Source organism: Anarrhichthys ocellatus, unplaced genomic scaffold (assembly GCF_004355925.1).
Source record: "Anarrhichthys ocellatus isolate YVR2014 unplaced genomic scaffold, GSC_Weel_1.0 scaffold6, whole genome shotgun sequence".
Lineage (NCBI taxonomy): Eukaryota > Metazoa > Chordata > Actinopteri > Perciformes > Anarhichadidae > Anarrhichthys > Anarrhichthys ocellatus.
The window spans coordinates 13722596-13742885 of NW_022280036.1; the positions used below are offsets into that span (position 1 = coordinate 13722596).

General features: G+C 38.6%; 1 protein-coding gene across 3 annotated transcripts in view; it reads left to right on the top strand.

The window, feature by feature from the left end:
• The window catches only part of tdrd3 (tudor domain containing 3), a 13646-nt gene extending 12412 nt beyond the window's left edge, over positions 1 to 1234 (top strand). The window contains exons 12-14 of one of the 3 annotated variants that reach the window (XM_031846577.1): positions 318 to 443; positions 601 to 740; positions 1132 to 1234. In XM_031846577.1, the coding sequence (XP_031702437.1) occupies positions 318 to 443; positions 601 to 717 (243 nt within the window). In that variant the 3' untranslated portion in view covers positions 718 to 740; positions 1132 to 1234. Of the gene's footprint in view, positions 1 to 317; positions 444 to 566; positions 902 to 1131 lie in introns of those variants that run through there. The other 2 variants (XM_031846576.1, XM_031846578.1) reach the window with 2 other exon arrangements.
• Positions 1235 to 20290: the final 19056 nt, after the last annotated feature.

Here is a 20290-nt window from a genome sequence, read left to right on the forward strand (position 1 = left end):
GAGAACAATGGCAGTTATACATGATGTGACAACAACAATTAACACAGAGAATGCCCCCCCCCCCCCCCCCCCCCCCGACAGGGTTTCGGGTTTCGTGCTTGTCACCTTTTTCACCTCTTGTGAGTTTGCAGGTATGAAATGCGTCAAGTGACGAAAAAAAACAACCAAGTGGAGTTGTGACTCATTTTTCTCTCATTCGCTGTGTTAATTGTTGTTGTCACATCATGTATAACTGCCATTGTTCTCGTCTTGACGTGTGGAAAATGTTTGTATTAAAACAAGTTTCTCTTTGTGTGTGTCTGCTGTGCTGCGTGTAGTTCTACCATGCCAGGATAGACGCTGTGCATCCGTCCGGCTCCACGGCTGTGGTTGTGTTCAGTGATTACGGAAACTGTGAAGAGGTCCTGCTGCATAACATCAAACCCCTTTCTGCTGATGTTTTGGTAAGACGAGATATTAATAATAGAATTCATCATTCATGCGTTACCAAGTGGAAGCAACTAATTAAACTGTATTCAAGTGGGTTGAGAGAGGAGGAAATGACATCTTAATCTGATTACCCACAGTAACATCACAACCCTATCAAATGTCCAATGGCAGGAGGAAGATGATGGCTACTACGACAGTTCATTAGAGTTTCGCGGTGGGGGAGACGGACAGCATAGACGCACCAGACCCACACAGCAGTATTACCAGCCTCCTAGGGCACGAGATTGATGTGTCTGCGTTTACACTGGCAGGTAAATAAATATGAAACTGTGGTGTTTTGTTTTTTTTCAATTAATAATTGGACATCGAACATTGTGTGAAGAATCTTCCTATTTTTATATGGCAGCTTTTTATTCACAGCATTGCTCTTCATTGTAGTGGGAGTCTTGAATTGTACAATAAAAAAAAAAAAGAAATTTCATGCTCTCATTTTTATGTAAAAAAAAAAAAATGATTCTAAATAATTGTATGATTTCAACTTTGGCTGCTGCTGCTGGTACATCGCATTGTGTAAAAACTATTTCTCAAGGTGATCTTAAAAGAGTCCAGAATGCAAACCTGGTTCATTTTTTGTAATTTGATGTATTGATTTTTCTTTTTCTTCACCCATCTGTGTGCTCGTCCCACATCCTCCCATGACAGAGTTTTTGTCAACTTTCTGCAACAATCCAGAATGCTTCCTAAATTTGTAATCATCCACATAGCCAGGACGTACAGGACTTTTTAAAGGGCTTGGACATAACGCGTATATATATATATATATATATAATGAAAGAGCACCTGTTGATATTGTTAAGGACATATCTACTGTACATGTTGTGAAGCTTTGTTAAATGAATGCATTAAAATAAAAAAAGATTATGGTATGTAGCGAATATGTTGTTTAAGTGTGTTTTATTTTGAATTTGATATGCTGAGACTAATCCAGAGCAAAGACAGAAACATCTGGGGGGTCCTTGTTTTTTCTTTTTTTGTAAATATGTTTTATTGGTTTTCACAGGTTTTATCCCACCAGGGAAGAGGATTCACACGTTTGAATGCAACTACAGATTGAAATTTAAAACCTCATTCCTGACCCACCTACCCATTGTAGGGTTACAGGCTACAGAACTTATACATTCAGGTGACGGAGATATAGACATAAGATCAAATAATTGCATTAATCGATCAAACAGAGCGAGAGTAAAATAAAACAATCTTAGTAAAGCTAAGAAAAGCAAGAGAATAGAGAGTTACTAAGCAAAAATCTGAAAAGTCACATAAAAAAACAAAATGAATAAATAAATTGTTTTGTTTTGTTTGATCTCATGACAGTTATGATTGTCAGTTAGTTTGACTTCATCACGGAATAGATTAGAGTTCTTGTCCCATTGTTTACCTCTTTCATTTCTCCTCTTGTGGACAGCATAGGTACTATTAGTCCATAGCAAGCAGCTCAAGCTCATTTGTTGTGTTCTGCGAAGCAAATCCAAAGGGTAAGGCAATCTCTTCCCCCTGTAATAGAGACGGTTACACTGCAGAGATATCATTTTGCACAATACAAAAGGGACTGTACCCAGCTCTTCCAGCATTGCACACACACCACTGAGCTGCCCGTCTATGGACTTGTGCTTCGCGAGAGACAAGTTTTACACATCAAGAAGTAATCTCCACCCGGGCTCCAATTTCACTCACACCAGCAGCGGGAGACAAATGGACAATGCACGCGAGTTCAGCAGAGAGGTCGCCGCGCTATTCTGTGTCATTGGTCCAAAAGGATTTGCTTTATTTTCCAGCTGAGGTGCCAAAACGCGCACAGATGAATAATTAACGGCCGGTAATATGGAAACCTATCTGCTGGGGAGGAACTGAAAGTGAAGCTCATGAAAGGGTTCTTGGGGACGAACCATGAAATGCTGGCCAGATAATCTTTAAGGCTTGATTTTCAATCTGATAATCCTTTCATATTCAATATTTTTCTCTTGACCCAGTGAAATTTCTGGATGGACATATTGGGCAGAGCATCTGTGGACCCTGCAGTCATTAGACTCATTAAATGTTTGGTTATTATGTGCGCAAATCTTGATTCTGTGGATTGTAGGGTCAGTTTATTTTCACAGTTCTTGAGTGTAAACTGATTCTTTTTAAAGAGAAAATCCTCACGTGACTGTTTTATGGAGAGGAACAGAAGCTGAGGTAAATTAAACGGGGGCTTGTCATAGGCTTGTTAGTATTGTCATAAATTAGCTTTATTAAAACATTTAAGTGGGTTTCTGAGGAAAACCAATCTAAAACAGTTTTTAAAAAAAAATTTCACTATGTGGGACATGATATTTATGAAGCCACATGATAACGCTGAGTAAGTGATCCAATGTCAGTGTAATGTCAGTGTGACCTCCTGTTTTGGTCCCTATAAAGAAAGTGTTGGACCAAAGAAAGTGAAAGACTGAAAGCTGGCAAACAGATTAGATTACATCGTGTTTTCCATGTTTATGTAACTGCACAGTCTGTGCAATCTTGTTGATGCTGTGATCAGAGTAAATCAAAAAGCTGTAAACACGGCATGTTTTTCTGTTACTGACCCTCTTTGGATAGATATGATCTCATTTTTCCAGTATTCTTCAAACAATCTTAGATTAGGATTGGATTGTACATGAAAGGATTTACAGTGGGAGGAGAATGTATTGGGACAGCAACTCACTTTTTAATGTTTAGGCTTGACAGGCTTTACTGCTGTCAGTTTCGGATTAATCGTATTCCCATTTACATCGGATTATGAGAGGGTGGCAGGATTGGTCAGTGGTTAGCACTGTCACCTCACAGCAAGAACGTCACAGATTCAAATCTGACCAGGATGGTCTTCCCACAGTCCAAAGGGATTTGGTGACTGTAGAATGAGCTGTGGGTGTGAAAATGAGTGTGTGCCATTTTGCCCCTTGATTATGATGATATTTACTGACAAAGCTAGCTCATCTGTAGCTACATTCATTTTTTTTCATCCATGGTTACTGAAATACCACACTCTAAAAAATGTTATGGCAACAAAGTGACATTTAATATAATTAAATAGATTTTATGTTCTACAAATTTGATAACAAAATATTGAATGAATTCACTAAATTTAAGCATAAATAATAAGTATATCCAAATCAATTTCTCAAGCAAAACTGATTTATATTTACTAAGGATCTGAGCAAAAGTAATTTTAATTTACTCAATATCTGGGTGAACTTGATTTGTATTTACTAAGTCTCTGAGGAAAATTGATTTATATTTACTGATTATTTGAGTGATATGAATATAATCTTACTAAATATCTGGATAAACGTGATTAGGATTCACTTAATAAAATGAATTGTATCAACTCATATTTTAGCAAATTTTTTGCTTAATTCAACACATTTACATTGCTATTCTTATTTATATGTACCTCACTTAATTATTTGAAATATAAGTTTAAGTCAGTATCACAAGACTTTAAATCTATTCAATAATATTAATTGTCACTTTGTTGCCATCATTTTTTTTAAAGTCTAATCAACTCAATATCATGACTTCTTAGTGTCACAGTTTAATTAATCTGATCACCATGCATAAAAAGTACAGCAACATTTATTTCAGTTCCTTTGTCTATACATATTCATCCAACACCTACAGTGTAAAATGCCAAAATACAACAATAGAGTAAAGAGAGGGGATAAAAGAACACAAAAACAGAAACAATGTTTGTGTACAATCGGGATATAGTACATTGCATAAAGGCAATACTGGCATACTTTTTAATCGTTTTTAAATAAGGTCTACACAAGCTTGATACAATTTGTTCTACGCTATAAAATATGGTAGTAAATATACCTCAACATTTTGAAGCTTTTACTTGTCTTTAAAAAGCCACTTGCTAACAAGTGGCAAAAAGAGACGTCACACCATCGTTGCATCATCACGTGCTACGTCAGATTGGTTGAAAGGGCCTATTAGAGGCAACAAATGACACAACAAACCTCAGTAGCTTGCCAATAATTACTGTAAGAAATGTAGTTATGATTGTATTTTGTGATTTGATCTACTGACATCATAATCTTTTAATACTTGATCTGTAGATTCCTCAAACACAGAAGACAACATCTCTTGTCATGGTGATGCTACGATGGCTGGTGGCCTGAAAGTCAAAAGTAAACATTATTAAGCTCTTCTGACCAAACATTTGTCAAAGCTACAATTTTTGAAAACATATGGCTTCTACGGTAAAACAAACCCCTATCACAGATCCTTGATGTGCTGTCTTAGGAACCAGCCTAATGAAACATTTCACTACAAAGGTTTCAAGAGAAGTCATCAGTCCCAGCAAAGAAATATTGCGTAGCACTCAGTTTTTGTTTAGCCAGTGTGCAGAATAAGGGGGGTCTCAGGGGGTCCAAGACCCCTTGATAGAGAATCACAGGATAACATTACCTCCTATAGATCAAAGTATGGATAGCCCCATGGTTCTGCTCTCGAATGGGAGAAGGTCCAGCAGCCTGGGAGTGAATTCATTAACTTTGATTCAATGTGCACCGTTGTGATTCTGTGAAACTCATCCTGCATCTGAAAAACAAATAATCAAACCAGCTTTAAAGTCTGAAATTGAAAGAGTGTTCATAATTTTATATAATTTGAAGACCTCCGTTCACAAAAGCAGCTCGGTGTAATCAGTCAGCCTGAGCTGCTACCTCTGTTTAAAAGCATACTATGTACTGACGTAGGGCGGTAATTCCATCTCTCCTTCTGTGGCCTCTTGTACTGAGAACAGAGACATGTAAGTGAACGTTAACAAGACAAAACCTACAGAGAACAGAATGTACGCAAGCTGAAAATGATGCTGCTTTTAACAACAAGATACTTGAGAGTACAAATTGTACTTGAGAAAACTAAATGCAGTGAATGTAACTCGTAATTACTGCGAGTACGCTTTTCATACATCTGTGCATTGGTTATTTGCTATCTAACAATAGCTTGTTAATGTTGGGGATGGAAGGAAGCTCGGGCTGAGACCAGGATAATTGGTCAAATTAAATTGGCTGGTATCTTAAAAGAGCACTTTATGAAGTATGCTTGGGAAATAATAACATGACCTTTTGACGACCACTTTTTCAGTCCTTTCCACGTTTTTAGTAGAGTCAAAGACAATGCAGACTGACTTTGAATCACAAGCTTAATTTTGATTTACAGCGCAGTAAAGTTGGCATGTTTCGTAGCTTGAAGAGGGCAAAACTTTGTTCAACTGCAGCAGCAACTTGGTTATAAACTGTTTTTTACCTAATAATAGTTAAACATGTCTTACCTTTGGGAGAACAGCAGCCCCCTGTCCGTGATGGTGGCAGATGATTGCTGATTGATGTCCATGTGGTGCAAAATACTGTGGGTTGTGTAAGCTGATTAAAATCAAAGACCTCTCAATGAGTAAAATTTATCAGATTTCTGCATCTTTTACGTTCCAGATGAAATACAAATAAATTCTACTGAGAGATTCACAGCTGATTTTATTCAAACAAAACTAAATTATTAAAGTGAAATCTAAATTAATTGTATTCAACTCAATTCAAATCAAAACTACACAGTCTTTTTTATTATGTATAAGTTACCATTTTTTATTTATCAAATATTAATTAAGCCCAATCACAGTTTTTACAGTGCAGACTGTCCAGTTGTGCTGTGTGCATGTAGCGTTAGATGAAAAGTCTGGATCACCTACGGGATCACAACTCATTTTGTGAGGCTCGTTAGGAACCATCCTCTGGGGAACATGAACCTCTGTACCAAATGTCATGCCAATCAATCCAATAGTTGTTGAGGTTTTGGACTCAAAGATGTGAACCTCATCGTAGCGCTAAATGAAAAGTGAAGGGATCAGCAAAGTCATTAGGATTCATCCTCTGGGGAACATGAACGTCTGTACAAAATGTTACGACGATCCCTCCAATAGTTGGATCAAAGGAGTGCACCGACTGGCTGACATCCCTAGAGTCTAACTGCTAGCATGGTTAAAAACTATTGTTCTTGAAGCATTGCCTTTTTCCAGGCCCCTCTCTACTGCAATCTGATCACCTCCAGTAACAGGAGGAATGCTTTTCTCTCCCCGAGAGGGAACAACCCTCTTTCCCACATTACCATGGCCTTTGCTCTGCCCCTTCGTTTCCCACCTGCTTGCCTCTCCTCATATCCCCCATTCACAGCTGTTGGCCATTATCTTTCTGCTTACCTGACCCCTCACCCTCCATCCCTCCACCACGGTACCTTTGTGGCAGGGACATCTGAACCCTGTGATCCTAATAAATGTGTCCTTTCTTACATCATTTCTACACCGGCCTCAACCTCAAAATCCTTTCTCTTCTTCTCGTAGATGGGGAAAATGAGACCTAAGAGGAGGTTACGAGAAACATGACAGAGATGTTGTGTCAGGAATGAAATTTAGTATGCTACCTTCAAGAGAAAGGCCTTTTGTTTTGGATGGATCAACTCCACCCATCACACCCGTCATTTAAGAAGGTTAAATTACAGGTTAATTCAAAGACTCTGTATTCTGGCTTTTTTCGGTTTACTGTAACACTTCTATTATACATTACACCACATACAGACTCACAAGGTGAAAACAACACCAGCGTCGGTGTCGCGGCTGGTAAATATGCATTGAGCCAAGAGAATATCATCCTTGAAATAGGTGTCTGCATATGTACATTTTTGCATTATAGTCAAATCAAACCATTTCCCTCCAAAGTCAGATTTGAGAGCAAAATTATTATTTCCGGTGCTTAGTTGCCCCGTACAAAGAAGAAACAAAAGGAGGAAATTGCAGCTTTAACTACTCTTAGGAAGATTAAACACAGCTCATTGAAGGGGTTCAAGTCTCTAGAATGGGCTGCTTGCACGGCGATGGGTTATTGTCTTTTTCTTAGTTGCAGAAGGCTCTGGGTCTTTTGTTTGCATGTGAGTCAAAGAATTGACAGTCAAACGAGCAGGCTACACCACTAAACATGCAAAACAAGTGACTTCATGCGTATGCTTTGTTGGGATCTCTAGGCAAATTTAATTTGTATTGCAAAGCGTAGCACTTACTCACATGGGTGAAATTATAACAGCCGTGGTGTTGGAGAAAAGACTTCTAGCCTTTGCATACAATCTACCAGCCCGTTGCTGGACACAGAGTGGGGTGGTATTTGATGTACATGCGGTTTGATAGGCTTTGTGTTTCATAAGCTATGGCAAACAGGTTTTCCAGTTTCACTTTGCTGTGACACCTTTTGTTTGCAGGTAACAGTTTCGGTGAATAATGCCATTTAGTCACGGTTGGAGGCAATGAATGATGAGTAAGACACCTGGAATTCTAGTTGTTTTTCTTAAACCGGTGGTACCATCTCCAGGGTGTGTGTTTGTCTCTATATATATCATGCAACAATACTTGCACAACAAAAGGAAATATGTCCAACTATTTTAAACTTCTGTTATTATTTGAACTGCAGTTGAGCGGCTCAACACTTAATGAGCCAGATAGGTCCTGCTTGTCAGTGATAATGGCTGTTTTCAGTGTGCAGCAGACCGTGGCCTACATGGGTCATCCCTCAAACATCCTGCTAACATTTGTTGCCAAGCACCCCTCGTGTTACTCATAACACATGACAATATAATGGTCAAATGGGGCCAGTTAGCTGGACCAAAGACAGTATGGACTAAGGGTGAATGATGAATCAGCAGCTCGGTATTGATCTTTACCATTACCGCATAGGGGTCTACGCAGCAGAGCAAACATGGAATAAAGCACCTCTCAGTCACTTTTATGGACCCTGTCCAGTTGCACCTAATGGCTACACGCATCATGAAGAACTATTGAGTCCAGCTAGTGTGGCTGCCTTTGTTTTCCCTTTTGTTTTCAATTGCCTCTTACAACTAAGACCTGCACTGTCATATATTCATTATGTCGTCTGTGTGTCACCGAACATTTCAAGACAAAACTACTCATATCGGGGTCGTCCAAGGTTTTGTAGGTGTTTTGTCTTTAGCTGAAGAGGCCTGTGAAGCCGGTTGTAACTGGACTAAATGGTATCTGGCGCAATCGACTGCAGCGATGCTACCCGTGTGCATCTGTCCACACGTGGGGCTTCTTTAGCACATCTTTGGGTCACGCGTGGGCCAGGCTTCTGCTCACTTCATCTGTGGGTAATAGAGCTGGTGAGGCTGTCCTTAGCCCCCCCCCCCCCCCCCACACACACACACACATACCCACCACCACCAAAAGACATAATCAGCCGTGACTGACAGGTCGGTAACTGAATTTGCAGATCAAAGGCATCTGAGAATCGGGAGCAACATTCTCTTTAAAGTGAAGAGAGAGGTTTTTCTGTCTGATGGCAGAGAATGTTTTCTTCGTTAGATTTGGTTGGTGCAGCGGGGCAAGTTGTTGGGAGCTGGGGATTTCAACCTGTTACCCATCTGTTTTTAGAATGAGGTATTTAAGAGTACATTGTAACTGTAGGTAATCAAGAACATTTCTCAATTTTATTTGTTGCATTATGACATTACCAAGCCACACACATACAGTAACACAAGTGAAATGCAACTGTTGTTTATATGTCGTTTGTTGTTTTATTTCCATCAAAGCATGGCCACCAGCACAATCATCAAGGGTTGCAAAGATTTATGAGCCTAACTCCTTTCTGCAAATAACACAGTTAAGTAGGTGTATTTCCTTACGCCTCTACTCATCATTAACATTGTGATCAATAAAAATAAAGAATAAGAACAAACATGTACAATCAGAAATCATCTGCAAAGTTGTATAATTCATTGAGTAGCAATGCAACTGAATAAGAAGTAAAGGAAGGTCTTGCCACACACCAAAAAAAAAAAAGCACTGGACTAACTCAAAACATCATTGTAATGATGAAAAGAAAACTGCCATATTTATTGTGTAACAGTAAAAGATAGATGAAAACTGTGGACTATGTCAGGCTGGTCAGATGACAAAACAGCCACTTGGCCCTGGGTTATGTCTTCAGTCTCTGGTTCCATGACTTTACTAATTAGGTGCTCACTGTATGTTGTGGAGGAAGTGAATTGTGAAGCACAGATCTCCTTTTCACCCAGAGGACAAGGGGACTGTTTGGGTTGTTGGCTTTTTTTTTAGAAAAAGAAAGGAGGTTTTACAGACTCACACGAAGGAGTTTTAAAACACAAACAATAAGCCTGAATTCTATGAGGTTTGTCCCAGTGTAGTGATTTCATGCCCCTTCTTATTTGATTTACAACGCGTCTTTGCCTCAGAATTCTTCGATAAAACCCAGGACGATAATCAATCACTCAAGCTTTCTTTGTATTGTGGTAATTTATATTTATGTAGTAACTTTATGGAGTGCTTCACAAGTCATAAATGACACAGGCACACTTCAATTAATACAGAGACACCACAGCATCAAAAAAAGGCCCGTCTTTACAAATAAGATTTGAGACACTTTAAAACGGTCCATACTGCAGACCAACCAACCCCAGCAAGGCTATTCCAGATCCTGGAGGCCGAACTGCCAAAGCTTTGCTAATGTTGCAGCCGTTGAGCTTTGGTCAGATGACCCTGCCCTACTTGTACGGAATGGTGATTGGCGCTCGTGAAACTAAGCCAGGGCTTGATTATAACTTCATAATTAGTCAACAGAATAATAAAATTGATCCTGTAAGCAGTGAGAACAGCGGAGATGTGATACTTGAAGTGACAGGAAAGATACCGTCAGGCAATCTAATGTGACAGTCCTGTAATAAATATGAATTGTTGTTGACATTGTGTCACAGAGGTGTTAATTCGATGCTATTGTACTTTTGGGCTCTATTTCATGGTGTCTATGTATTTCACTGCGTAATGTTTGTAATATATTTTCTAAAACGTTTGCTTCTACTTACAAATACGCAGTTTATTGTGCATTAAAAAAAAGATAATTTTCTAATAATATATGATGTTATTGTGCAAAAAAAAAGTCTCAAAATCTAAACACTTAAAGGATGGTAGTACATATTGCATTTGTATTCAATTTAATAGTACACTGTAAAGTATTCATGTTTTCTGGTTGCTAACTTCAAATCAAAAATAAAACTGACAAGCGTAACATGCATTAAAGTGACTTGTATGGTGTTACGAGGTCTATTTGTGAGAGACCTGACTCATGACATGAAAATAGCACAGAAAACAACTGCACTCTGTGCATTTTATTTAGTCTCAGCAGGTGGATGTGTGCAGGCAAGTTGTGGTCTTTGACATCTCAAAAGTCCATTCTGCCCCTCACTCCATCTTCCTACGGTGGCGTTATTCAAAGTGAGTCACCTTAACACCGAATGGTTGTAGGTATATAAAAAGAAGCCCGTGCACCTCAAGAAAAATACAGTACCACCTCGCCAGCATAAAGGCTCTGCCAAGCGCAATCACCAAATTAGGGTCCAATGTGTCATCTGTGTTCATCGCAGCTAAATTTGTCCGATGAAGTACCTAAAATCCCTCAAATCCCAGGATTAACCTGCAGACAATAGAGACTTGCATTGCCGCCACAAATCCATGATCAACAGAGATGATGAGTGCCATATGGCTTCTCGTCTCCTAAGAGGCTTATATATTATGGAAGGTTATTTATTGTCTGGATATATGGGTTTCACAGTACAATTGAGAAGCATGTGACAAAGGCCAAAGGTTTCTTATCTGGAGGGCAAAATAGTAGGAAAAACAAATATAGGAGAATTGCAATATTTATAATGAAAAATAAAGCATTTATTAAGGCTAACAATCACATACTGTAGATGAAAATTGGATCCAATTGGAAATCTTTTTTTCTGGCACTATCCATAAGTGAGAGGCATAAAAAATATTCTTTGAATATTAAAGAGACATTTCCTGTGTGACAAAAAACATACAGGTGAATGGAAGTAGATGACAGATGTAACATCTTCTTAGCCAAAGCAATATCCATCCATTTAAAATACACGATAGTATAATTGCTGTTATCAAAATGGCTTGGTGAGCTACTCATTTCTTGTCTCCCCCCCCCCACAGTTTCTCATCTAATCTGGCAGAGCATCAAATTGTGAAAACAACAGATAACTGTTCGGTGTCCTTCAGACCTCTTGCATGTGTTCATACTCATGTGCACTCAAGAGTAAATTGGCGCTCTTTGCAAATCAGAGATGTGTAAAATTGCCAAAACAGAGACACAAGGTAAAAATCAGTGCCATGCCAGTCACATTATCAGTAAGAACCCGTGGTTACCAGTAAAAGAAAAAAACTCAAAAATCGTGATACTTTAATTTATTTGTGAATGAACAAAAAATCCAGAGCTTAATTTTCAACATCACAGTTTGGAATTCAATTTCAAATGAAACCATGCGATTTATAAGGTATGTTACGTAAACTCAATGAAAATGGCGACCCCATAAATATAATTGTATTCAATCTCAAGGCATCAGCAAGAGCAAGATCTATCCAACAATATCAATGCTGCTTTGTGTTATATTTTGTTATATATGTATATATATATATATATATATATATATATATATATGTTGAGGTAAATACTCATTCAGTTTTCTGCACCTAGATGGCAGCTCTAGCATTCAAAACAGTAAGTAATTGCCTCCGTTTTGTGCATGCATGCCCACAAACCACTCAATCAAAGACCTTGCAACTGTGCAGAGAAGAACAGACTTTAAAGTCAGAATTGAAATGGAACCACTCCAAGAAAAACGAAACAAATCTGTTTGATATAAGACAGCAAGTCGTGTTTGAATGAGAAACAAAGATGAAACAAACCCTTATACAGCACTTAAGGTTCTGTGATGCCTACTTTGCGGCTGTCCTGGCCAACCTCAGCAGGACAGAAGAGGGTCGTCAGCTTGATTAAGCTTACCTGGGCCTTCCAGGCTATAAAAGCTGCCCCATGTATTAACTCTGTCGCTCCCTTCCCTACAGCCGACATCCACCCTGCATCGCCTGGTTTTTGGTTTTGCACCTTCAACACCTCCACAGCACACAGTTGCTGACATTGCTGTTCTCAGACTCCATTGTTCGTTTGAGTTTGTGACAGTTCCATGAGTGAACAAAGAGTTGGCTGAACCAGTGCCATGTGGCAGTTGAGCACTGGCCCTCACTAATAGGAAAACCTGAGACCAAACGAGTTACGTCATGAGCACTTATCTCTCTGCCCACCTGTTTATACCCGTGGCTCTATGTCCTTTAATCAACCTTCCCTCTATACTTCTATGCCCGTCTTTCTGTCTCTATCTGTGTTTTTGTGTGGTTTTTCCTCAGTTTCTTTTCCTACGGCTGTCAGGTTAGAAACCACAAGCAGAGTGCTCGGGGATTAATGTGTTTTTTTTTCCTTTTTTCATTTCCCCATTCTTTCCATTCAGTCTGTAACATCTTACCAACAACTCGTATTGCCTTTGTACTGACTGCAATGCTAGAAAATTACCATGAGATTTTAAATATGTAGAAGCTCAGTGTAGTAATATGTAGTAGCTCAGTGGCAGAGTTCATAGCGTATAGAGAACGTGTCTGTGCAGTGTGTGAATGTGAAATTCTGCCTCGGCTCTACCCATTTCCAAATATTGTATGCCTTTTCAATTACGATGTAGCAGATCAGTAATCAGCATCAATCACAGGGGGCAAATGAGAGAAACGATGATACCGGGGTTTTTTTCTCCTGAAAAAACATTGCACATTTTCTTCACCAAATTAGGTTAGCAGACTTAGTTCCCCTTGACAGAAGAAACGGCTTCCTGAAATGCATGAGTGGCTGATATTAACAAGGAGCGCTCATCTGGCACTTCATTAACTCAGTCTGATGCTAGCTCGGTCAGACAGCCAGACAGTCAGACCATATAGGGCACCTCCCTTTAAAGCCTTACTTCTTAGATGTGAAAGGATGAACGCTTCTTACAGCATACACATTCAACACACATTCCCTCTTACTGTGAATGGAGAAGGAGAGACTTTCTACGGGATGTTTTAACCTTTTCATTCTATCAAGTATCTTAAAGCTGGTGACAGACTACCCATCTTTATAGTAAGACAGGAGTAGATAATAAAGAACTGAATAAACAGGAAAACAAACTGGTTAACAGGTAGGATTAGAGTCACGTCGATAGTGACACCCATAATCCCAGGGGAGTTCCCGTACACAATGGAACTGCCACTTGTCAGAACACTTGAGGTGTGTATGAAAAATAGCCCAAATTACATTAGTATATGAGAATTGAAATTGAAGTAAGTTGTGCCTCCGTACCATTAGATAAAGAACATCTGAGGATCTCTGAAGAGAGAAAGAAAATAAACAGATAAAAGGGAGTGTTAACTTTATGTAGCAGTTTGAAGTTCAAAACATGGCATTGAAACCTTTCTACCAGTCTAAGACGATCATTAGGTTCCCCCTAAACAGTTCTGCTGATGTTTCTTTGACGGTCTGTGTAGCTCTGTTCTGTATCAGCCTGGAGAGAGCCAGCGGAGATATAGAGTCGGTTGAGTTAAGAAGAGCTATTGGGGGGGAGTCAGATCTAGGCACTCTTTGAAAACATAAATACTAAAAAATTCTCTACTTGTTAGCTTGTTCCCTTTCATAAAACTGTTTCCCACTCCAATTAAACACTAGCATCCACAAGCAAGGATAAAAGTAGAAACCAGTTCAACGGTTGGTGTGGGTGAACGCCATTGCTCCAAGGAATGGCTGGTTGACTCACATAAAGCTAGAAACATGTTAACTTTCTAATGTAACGTACATAGAATTATGGTTGCATTGGGAGTTTTTCTTTCTAACCAGAGGGTGATGTTTGCTGTACAGTTTGCTGTGATTTTGGGCTGAGGAATATTCAAAGGCAGAGAGGGAGTGAGGTTGTCTTAACACATTTGTTTTGAAAAGGTTCTGAATTTTATCATTGGCAAAGGCATTATTTTCTACTACATTGTTATTTGTGCATATTTTTACACGTTGATGGATTTATTTCTGAGGAGGATGTGGAAGGACATGTGCCAAAAGAAAGTGGCCTGAACTAGTGCTGGCCCATTTCTCAGTGTAATTTTCTAAGGACAATGTATCAACCAAATGCAAGTGTTGGATTTATATATATACATGTATTTATTTTTTTCCTAAAATACATCTTAACAAGAGACAGGAAGGTCTTCGCTTACCACTAGCTGTGATTTGTGTGGAACATATAGCTTGATGCATTAGGAAAAAACAAAGAGTTAAAGAAGCTCATTACTGGGATTGAAAATAATAAATGATCACTTTATGCAGATGATGCAGTTGCGTTACTCACAATGTCAAAATATCCTTACTACTGCTATGGCAAGAGATACAAAAAATATATTTAAAAAATGCATGCTACAGTTAGATAAAGCTAATATGAGCTAATATGTAAATTAGCTAAATCAAGTGTGTATAACAACACCTGAAACATGGAGTACATCAGTGAAGGTAACATAGGAATCTCAAAGCCATACACTATATATGTTTTATTTTACTAACAGCAAGAACTACAGAGCAAATGTGACTTGTTTATGCTGGATATTAACTTTGTCACGTGCCAAACTGGTTCAACAATCCCATGAATGACAGGACAAGGTCTTTTTTTGATTGTGTAAATGTGTTTGAGGCCTAAAGGGAGAGAAATGTGTTAATTCAAGCGATGCGAACAATCAGTTTGATGATGCAGATCTTTCCAAAGCTTGAGCTGTAAAATGTGTGTATGTAACATTGTATGACTAATAATTACCTTCACCAAGGAGGTTATGTTTTCAGCTTGGTGTATTTGTTTGTCAGCAGGATTATGGAAACACTAGTGGCCCAATTTTCATGAAACTTGGTGGAAATCGACTGATTTGTGTACGTGGACACAAATTTACCCTTTTTTTTGTGTTGCTCAGCACAAAAACAATGCCAATGGAAAGTCAATTAGGATCATTTTTCGTGGTGAATCAAACCAAACTCCAAAGCAAGTGTGCATCTAAAAAGTGAAAGTAAATACGTATTTTCTTCGTAAATAAAGGTTTTAAAATTCTGATAACATTGTATTATCTTAGTTTCACCTTGTTTTAATGTATTATAGACCTTTTCTTTATTACAAGAGTAACAAAAAAAAGCTAGCATGGATAGCTCATGACGTGACTCAATAACATTACCGTTAACGTTTACATTAACGCCATCGACGATTACTGATGAAGTATCAGGGTCTCAAAGGGTTGTCCCATTTCATACGGGAAGATTTCAACCACTACTCCTTGTGAATCTGTTACGAGGGGCAATTCGAAAAGCGAGGAGCACTTACATGAGTGTAGGGGTAAAAATATGTAGTGGCACTGACCCTAAATATTGAGAAAGACCCCTTATGGAAGGGGCTTGGGAAGGTGAATGGTAAAACAAATCACGAGTCTGGTGTTCAAGATTGCCAGAAAAAAAAAGCGTTGTGTAGGCACAACAGACATTTGTAATTGAAATACATAAGTTTGAAAATGGTATTGAGTGACAAAAAAAAAATGTATCACTAGATTAACATTTCATGACAGTAGCATGAACAGACGTGAGACTGTGTTGGCTCACCTTTTGCTGAGTCCGGCAAGTGCTGCATTTTCTTTTTCTTCCTCAGTTGTTAAAAGTTGCTTGGACAAAGGTCATCAAAATTGCTTTTCTTCATCTTTGTCTAGCTGATTAGGTCAATGACCTGTCAATTAAGCCAAATAGGTAATTGACACGGGAAAACTGTTCAGCAAGGAACCGTTCAGCAGTTACTGATGACATTTTTTCTACAGCTTTGAAAAAATATAGGAATTGCGTTGCATTAAAGGTAGTTAAAATATATTATATTTATTTAAATATCTGAATATATTTTGCATTATTTTGATAGAAAATGTGTTGTGCTTCCAATGCAGTCTAATGCAGCCATTGAATACATAACACTCCCACTGATTCTTTCTTTGTTTCTCGGTCACACAGTTGCACAAACACGGCCACACCCATTCACGCACTGGTCAAGTGTTGAAAACACACTTGCAACCATTCCTCTTGAGGTGGAGAGTCACACCCTTTATTACTGGTTGAAATCGTCCTGTTGAATGTCTCACAGAACAGTACAGTGGAAGCTTCCCTTTTCTTTGGTGCATCACATAAAATGGTGCCAGTGGAATTTAAAATAAAGCCAGGTTTTGGATATACTACAACTGATTTAAATACATGACGGTTATATTGCTTCATAGCATATAACAAAGAAGACAGAATGCACATTACCAACATTGAGTAACGGTGTGTCACTGGCTCCACTATACATGGAAAAAGTAATTTGAGCAGTGCTATATTGTAAATAAGGGGGTGATGCTTACTGTCACTGTCAGAAACAACTTTCTGATGATGATAATGATGGCCTTTGAATAAATTTACCATGAAGCTTCTGTACAGTGAAACTGTCTGCACTCTTCACTACATGATTTGCATGACTTGAGTCCAGCCCCCAAAAGCTTTTGCTTGTGCTATTATTGTAATGTAAAAGTAAGTACTGTTCTGAATTCATGTGATTAACACAAATCTATGTATACCATAGTCACAGTTTAATTTTGTGACTTTGGAATTCTGTCTGAAAATAGTCTGAAATGTCCACAGTTGAAATAGTTAATTGTAACGTATAATAATGTCAGACTTAACACAAATCCTAATACGTAATTATTATGGGAACAGAGATTGTTGAAACAATATTGTCCAAATATAGTGCACTATTGTTGGGAAGGGGGGATAAATATAGTGGTAGGACTTGTATTAAATTGTTGGCAGGTGTGGGAAAAAAATTAATTGCTCAGAAATACATTGCTGCAGCTAATTCCCTTGAAGCCCCTCTGTGTTTTGCTGAGATGAAACTGGATTGAAAAGAAATTAGTAACATAATCCACAACAGGATCAAAACAGTGCGATTGGATTATATTTTGTTGCATCACAGCAACTGAAAGATGTTTTAGATGAAAGGCAGAGATTTTCAGAGGGAGAATGTGGAGATACATTATTGAAGATTGCGAACAAAGTGTGTGTGTGTGTGTGGGGGGGAGTAGTATTTGATGTCATAACTTGGGAAATGTAGCCTCTCCCATTCAGCAGACGTGTGTAACCCAACCTGGGCCTCTCATTGTGTCTTTATTTGTTTGATTTCAAGGCAGGGACATTACAATAAAGCCAATCTGGAAATGGGATCGGGCTGTGACTGATGGTAATTACTTGCTGTCTACACCATTAAGAATTTAATGTAATTTCAGAGACTTTCCTAGAGGGAGAGCGAGAGAGAGAGGCTGCAGGGAGAATGGTTGAGTCTGTAGGCTATTTGTATCAGTACGGCAGAGAAAAGACATATTTGGAAGCCAGTTTGAGTCACCAAGACATTTGTGCAGCCCTATATCTTAACACCCCCACTTCCTGAGAATTATGTCTATTTAATATCCTGCATATTGTAAGAAGTACAGACCACTAACTGTTGGAGTCAGAAAGAGTTCAAGAACCTGATTTAAGACAAGTCACCGCTCCACTGTTCATTGTGCCCTGGTCTGAAGAGGCCGGACTGGCTGTCAGCAGGATTACTGCAACAGGAGGTGATCAGCCATGTAGAAAAGCTGTGGAGTGTCTCGGTCTGGGGGACCCCCTTATCCAGTTGTTGTTAGCTATATGTGAAACCTAGAGCAGGATCCATATAACGAGGCAGATATCAAGATGGCGCTCTGGAAGGTTAAAAACAATTACCGTTGAGTTAAAGGTAATTTGGAGGATCATGGTGGATAGAGGAATGTATAGAGCAAATTGCTATTTGAAACCGTACAGTAGGATCTTGGCTTACTGACTGCAGAACAAATTGCTCACACGAGCAGCAGATTTGTATTTCAGCAGTCAGTCAAATCTGTATTTTACAGCTTATACAGCAAGCATATACCACTCATACAGTGTGTGGATATAGTTGAACTAACAAATATAACAAGGTGTGTTCATTTTCGTGGTAAGTGTGCAAAACGTTGGACCTGACTGAAATAGCACAACTAAGATGGTGAACATAACATAACCAACATGACCTTCAACCAGAAGGCGGTGTTCGGATCAGTTTTTGTGTCCCAGAAGTGTCAAAAATAAGTTACTTATGTTACGTTGTAAACTTACTTATTTTCAGCCCAATTACCATGATGTTTTCCCTAAACCTAACAAAGTGATTTTGTTGCTGATGAAGTGGCTTTGTTTGAATTCACGACGTTAACCAGGTGTTTACTGCGACTGTACCGGTGTGTTACAGTTACAAGCTTGGCTACCCATTGCGTTAGAAAGTGACGCCAGAGGGTCTGACCAAAATGTGCCAAATTGGGATGAGAAGGTGATGTGTTGTGTTTATTTCTTTTTTGATTCATTGATTGCTGTCAGAATGTAAAGAGAATTCCAAAAAACAAAAAGACTAAAAATGTCATTGAAGATTATTGCCAGTCCTAGCTTTAATGCATAGTTAATGAAAGAATATGTGCACCCTGCGCAGAAAAAAAGCTGATGTCATGATCAAACCTGTACATTCATTAACCAGGGAATTTCTTTGTTATTGCAAACAGAAGCATACTCTATCATCATAACAGCCGTGTTTAAGACATAATAGGCCTAAAGGGCTTGTGTGACTGTTGTGTGTTTCCTGTCTCAACATGCTGGGGGAAAATGATTAATTCAAAGAGTCGGAACGGGTGAAAGAGAAAGGTGATACAGTGAAATTAAACCTCCATTGTTATTACTGCAATTAATCATGTGCTGTAATTGTTTGCTCAGTGTAAAAAACAAATGTAAAATTGTGCAGAAACCTTCTCACACTTTGTTTCACTTGGCTGCAAACAACCATTGCCCAGACGGCTGACTTATTTATTATAGGCATATATGAAATATACCACCGATGTGTGTTTTCAGTCATGATAAATACCATGCTAAGGTTGCAGCATTTTAACCTGTTCCCACAAAAGAAAAAAAAATACTGACTACTTGCTAGTGCCATATTTCTGGATACTGCACGATGAAGGCATAGGAAGAATATCCACAAATATGTCTCGATCTTTGGATACAATTATATCCAAAAAGATCATCTATATGAATGAATTAAGCTGCTACATTGATGCAATTCAATTCACCTTCAGGTTTTTTTGTCAGGGACACCTCAACTTCTTGATAAAAGATGAAATTATTAACGCAAAATTAAACTAAAGGTATCTTTTTTGACACAACTTCTGTTCACTGCCCTTGTTAGTAAAGTCATCCCTCTTCTTCTCTCTCTCTCACACACAAACATCTCTCTCTGCATTATTTTGATGGCATTGCAGCACTTATATTGTTACATGCCTAGAAAGACATTACTGTGTGCATATATACTGTATATATGTGTATGTATATATATTTATATATATGTATATGATTATGATCTTTCAGCCTATTTGTGCAGTTCAGCCAGAGGTGATTACTGAGAATTACACTAATGTGCGCTCTCTGCTTGCATGGCGTGCTTCTGTCCTGTAACAAAGATTATAACTTGAGAAGCTGCATGTGTAAATACGTTGCCAGCACTGGTTTGTTTGGATATTTTCAGTTTTCTAAGAGACATACCTGAACAGGTTTAAAAGGACACATAATACAATTGAGTTCCTCACTTGGGAGTGTGCGTGGTTAACAGGAATACTAAAGCCTTTCTGTCTACACAGCTTTTATAGCAAACAAACAGGTATAGGGCAAAGGAACCTATCAGGTTTGTAAAGCAGGATGCACCATTGGTTCATCTGTGTTTCATC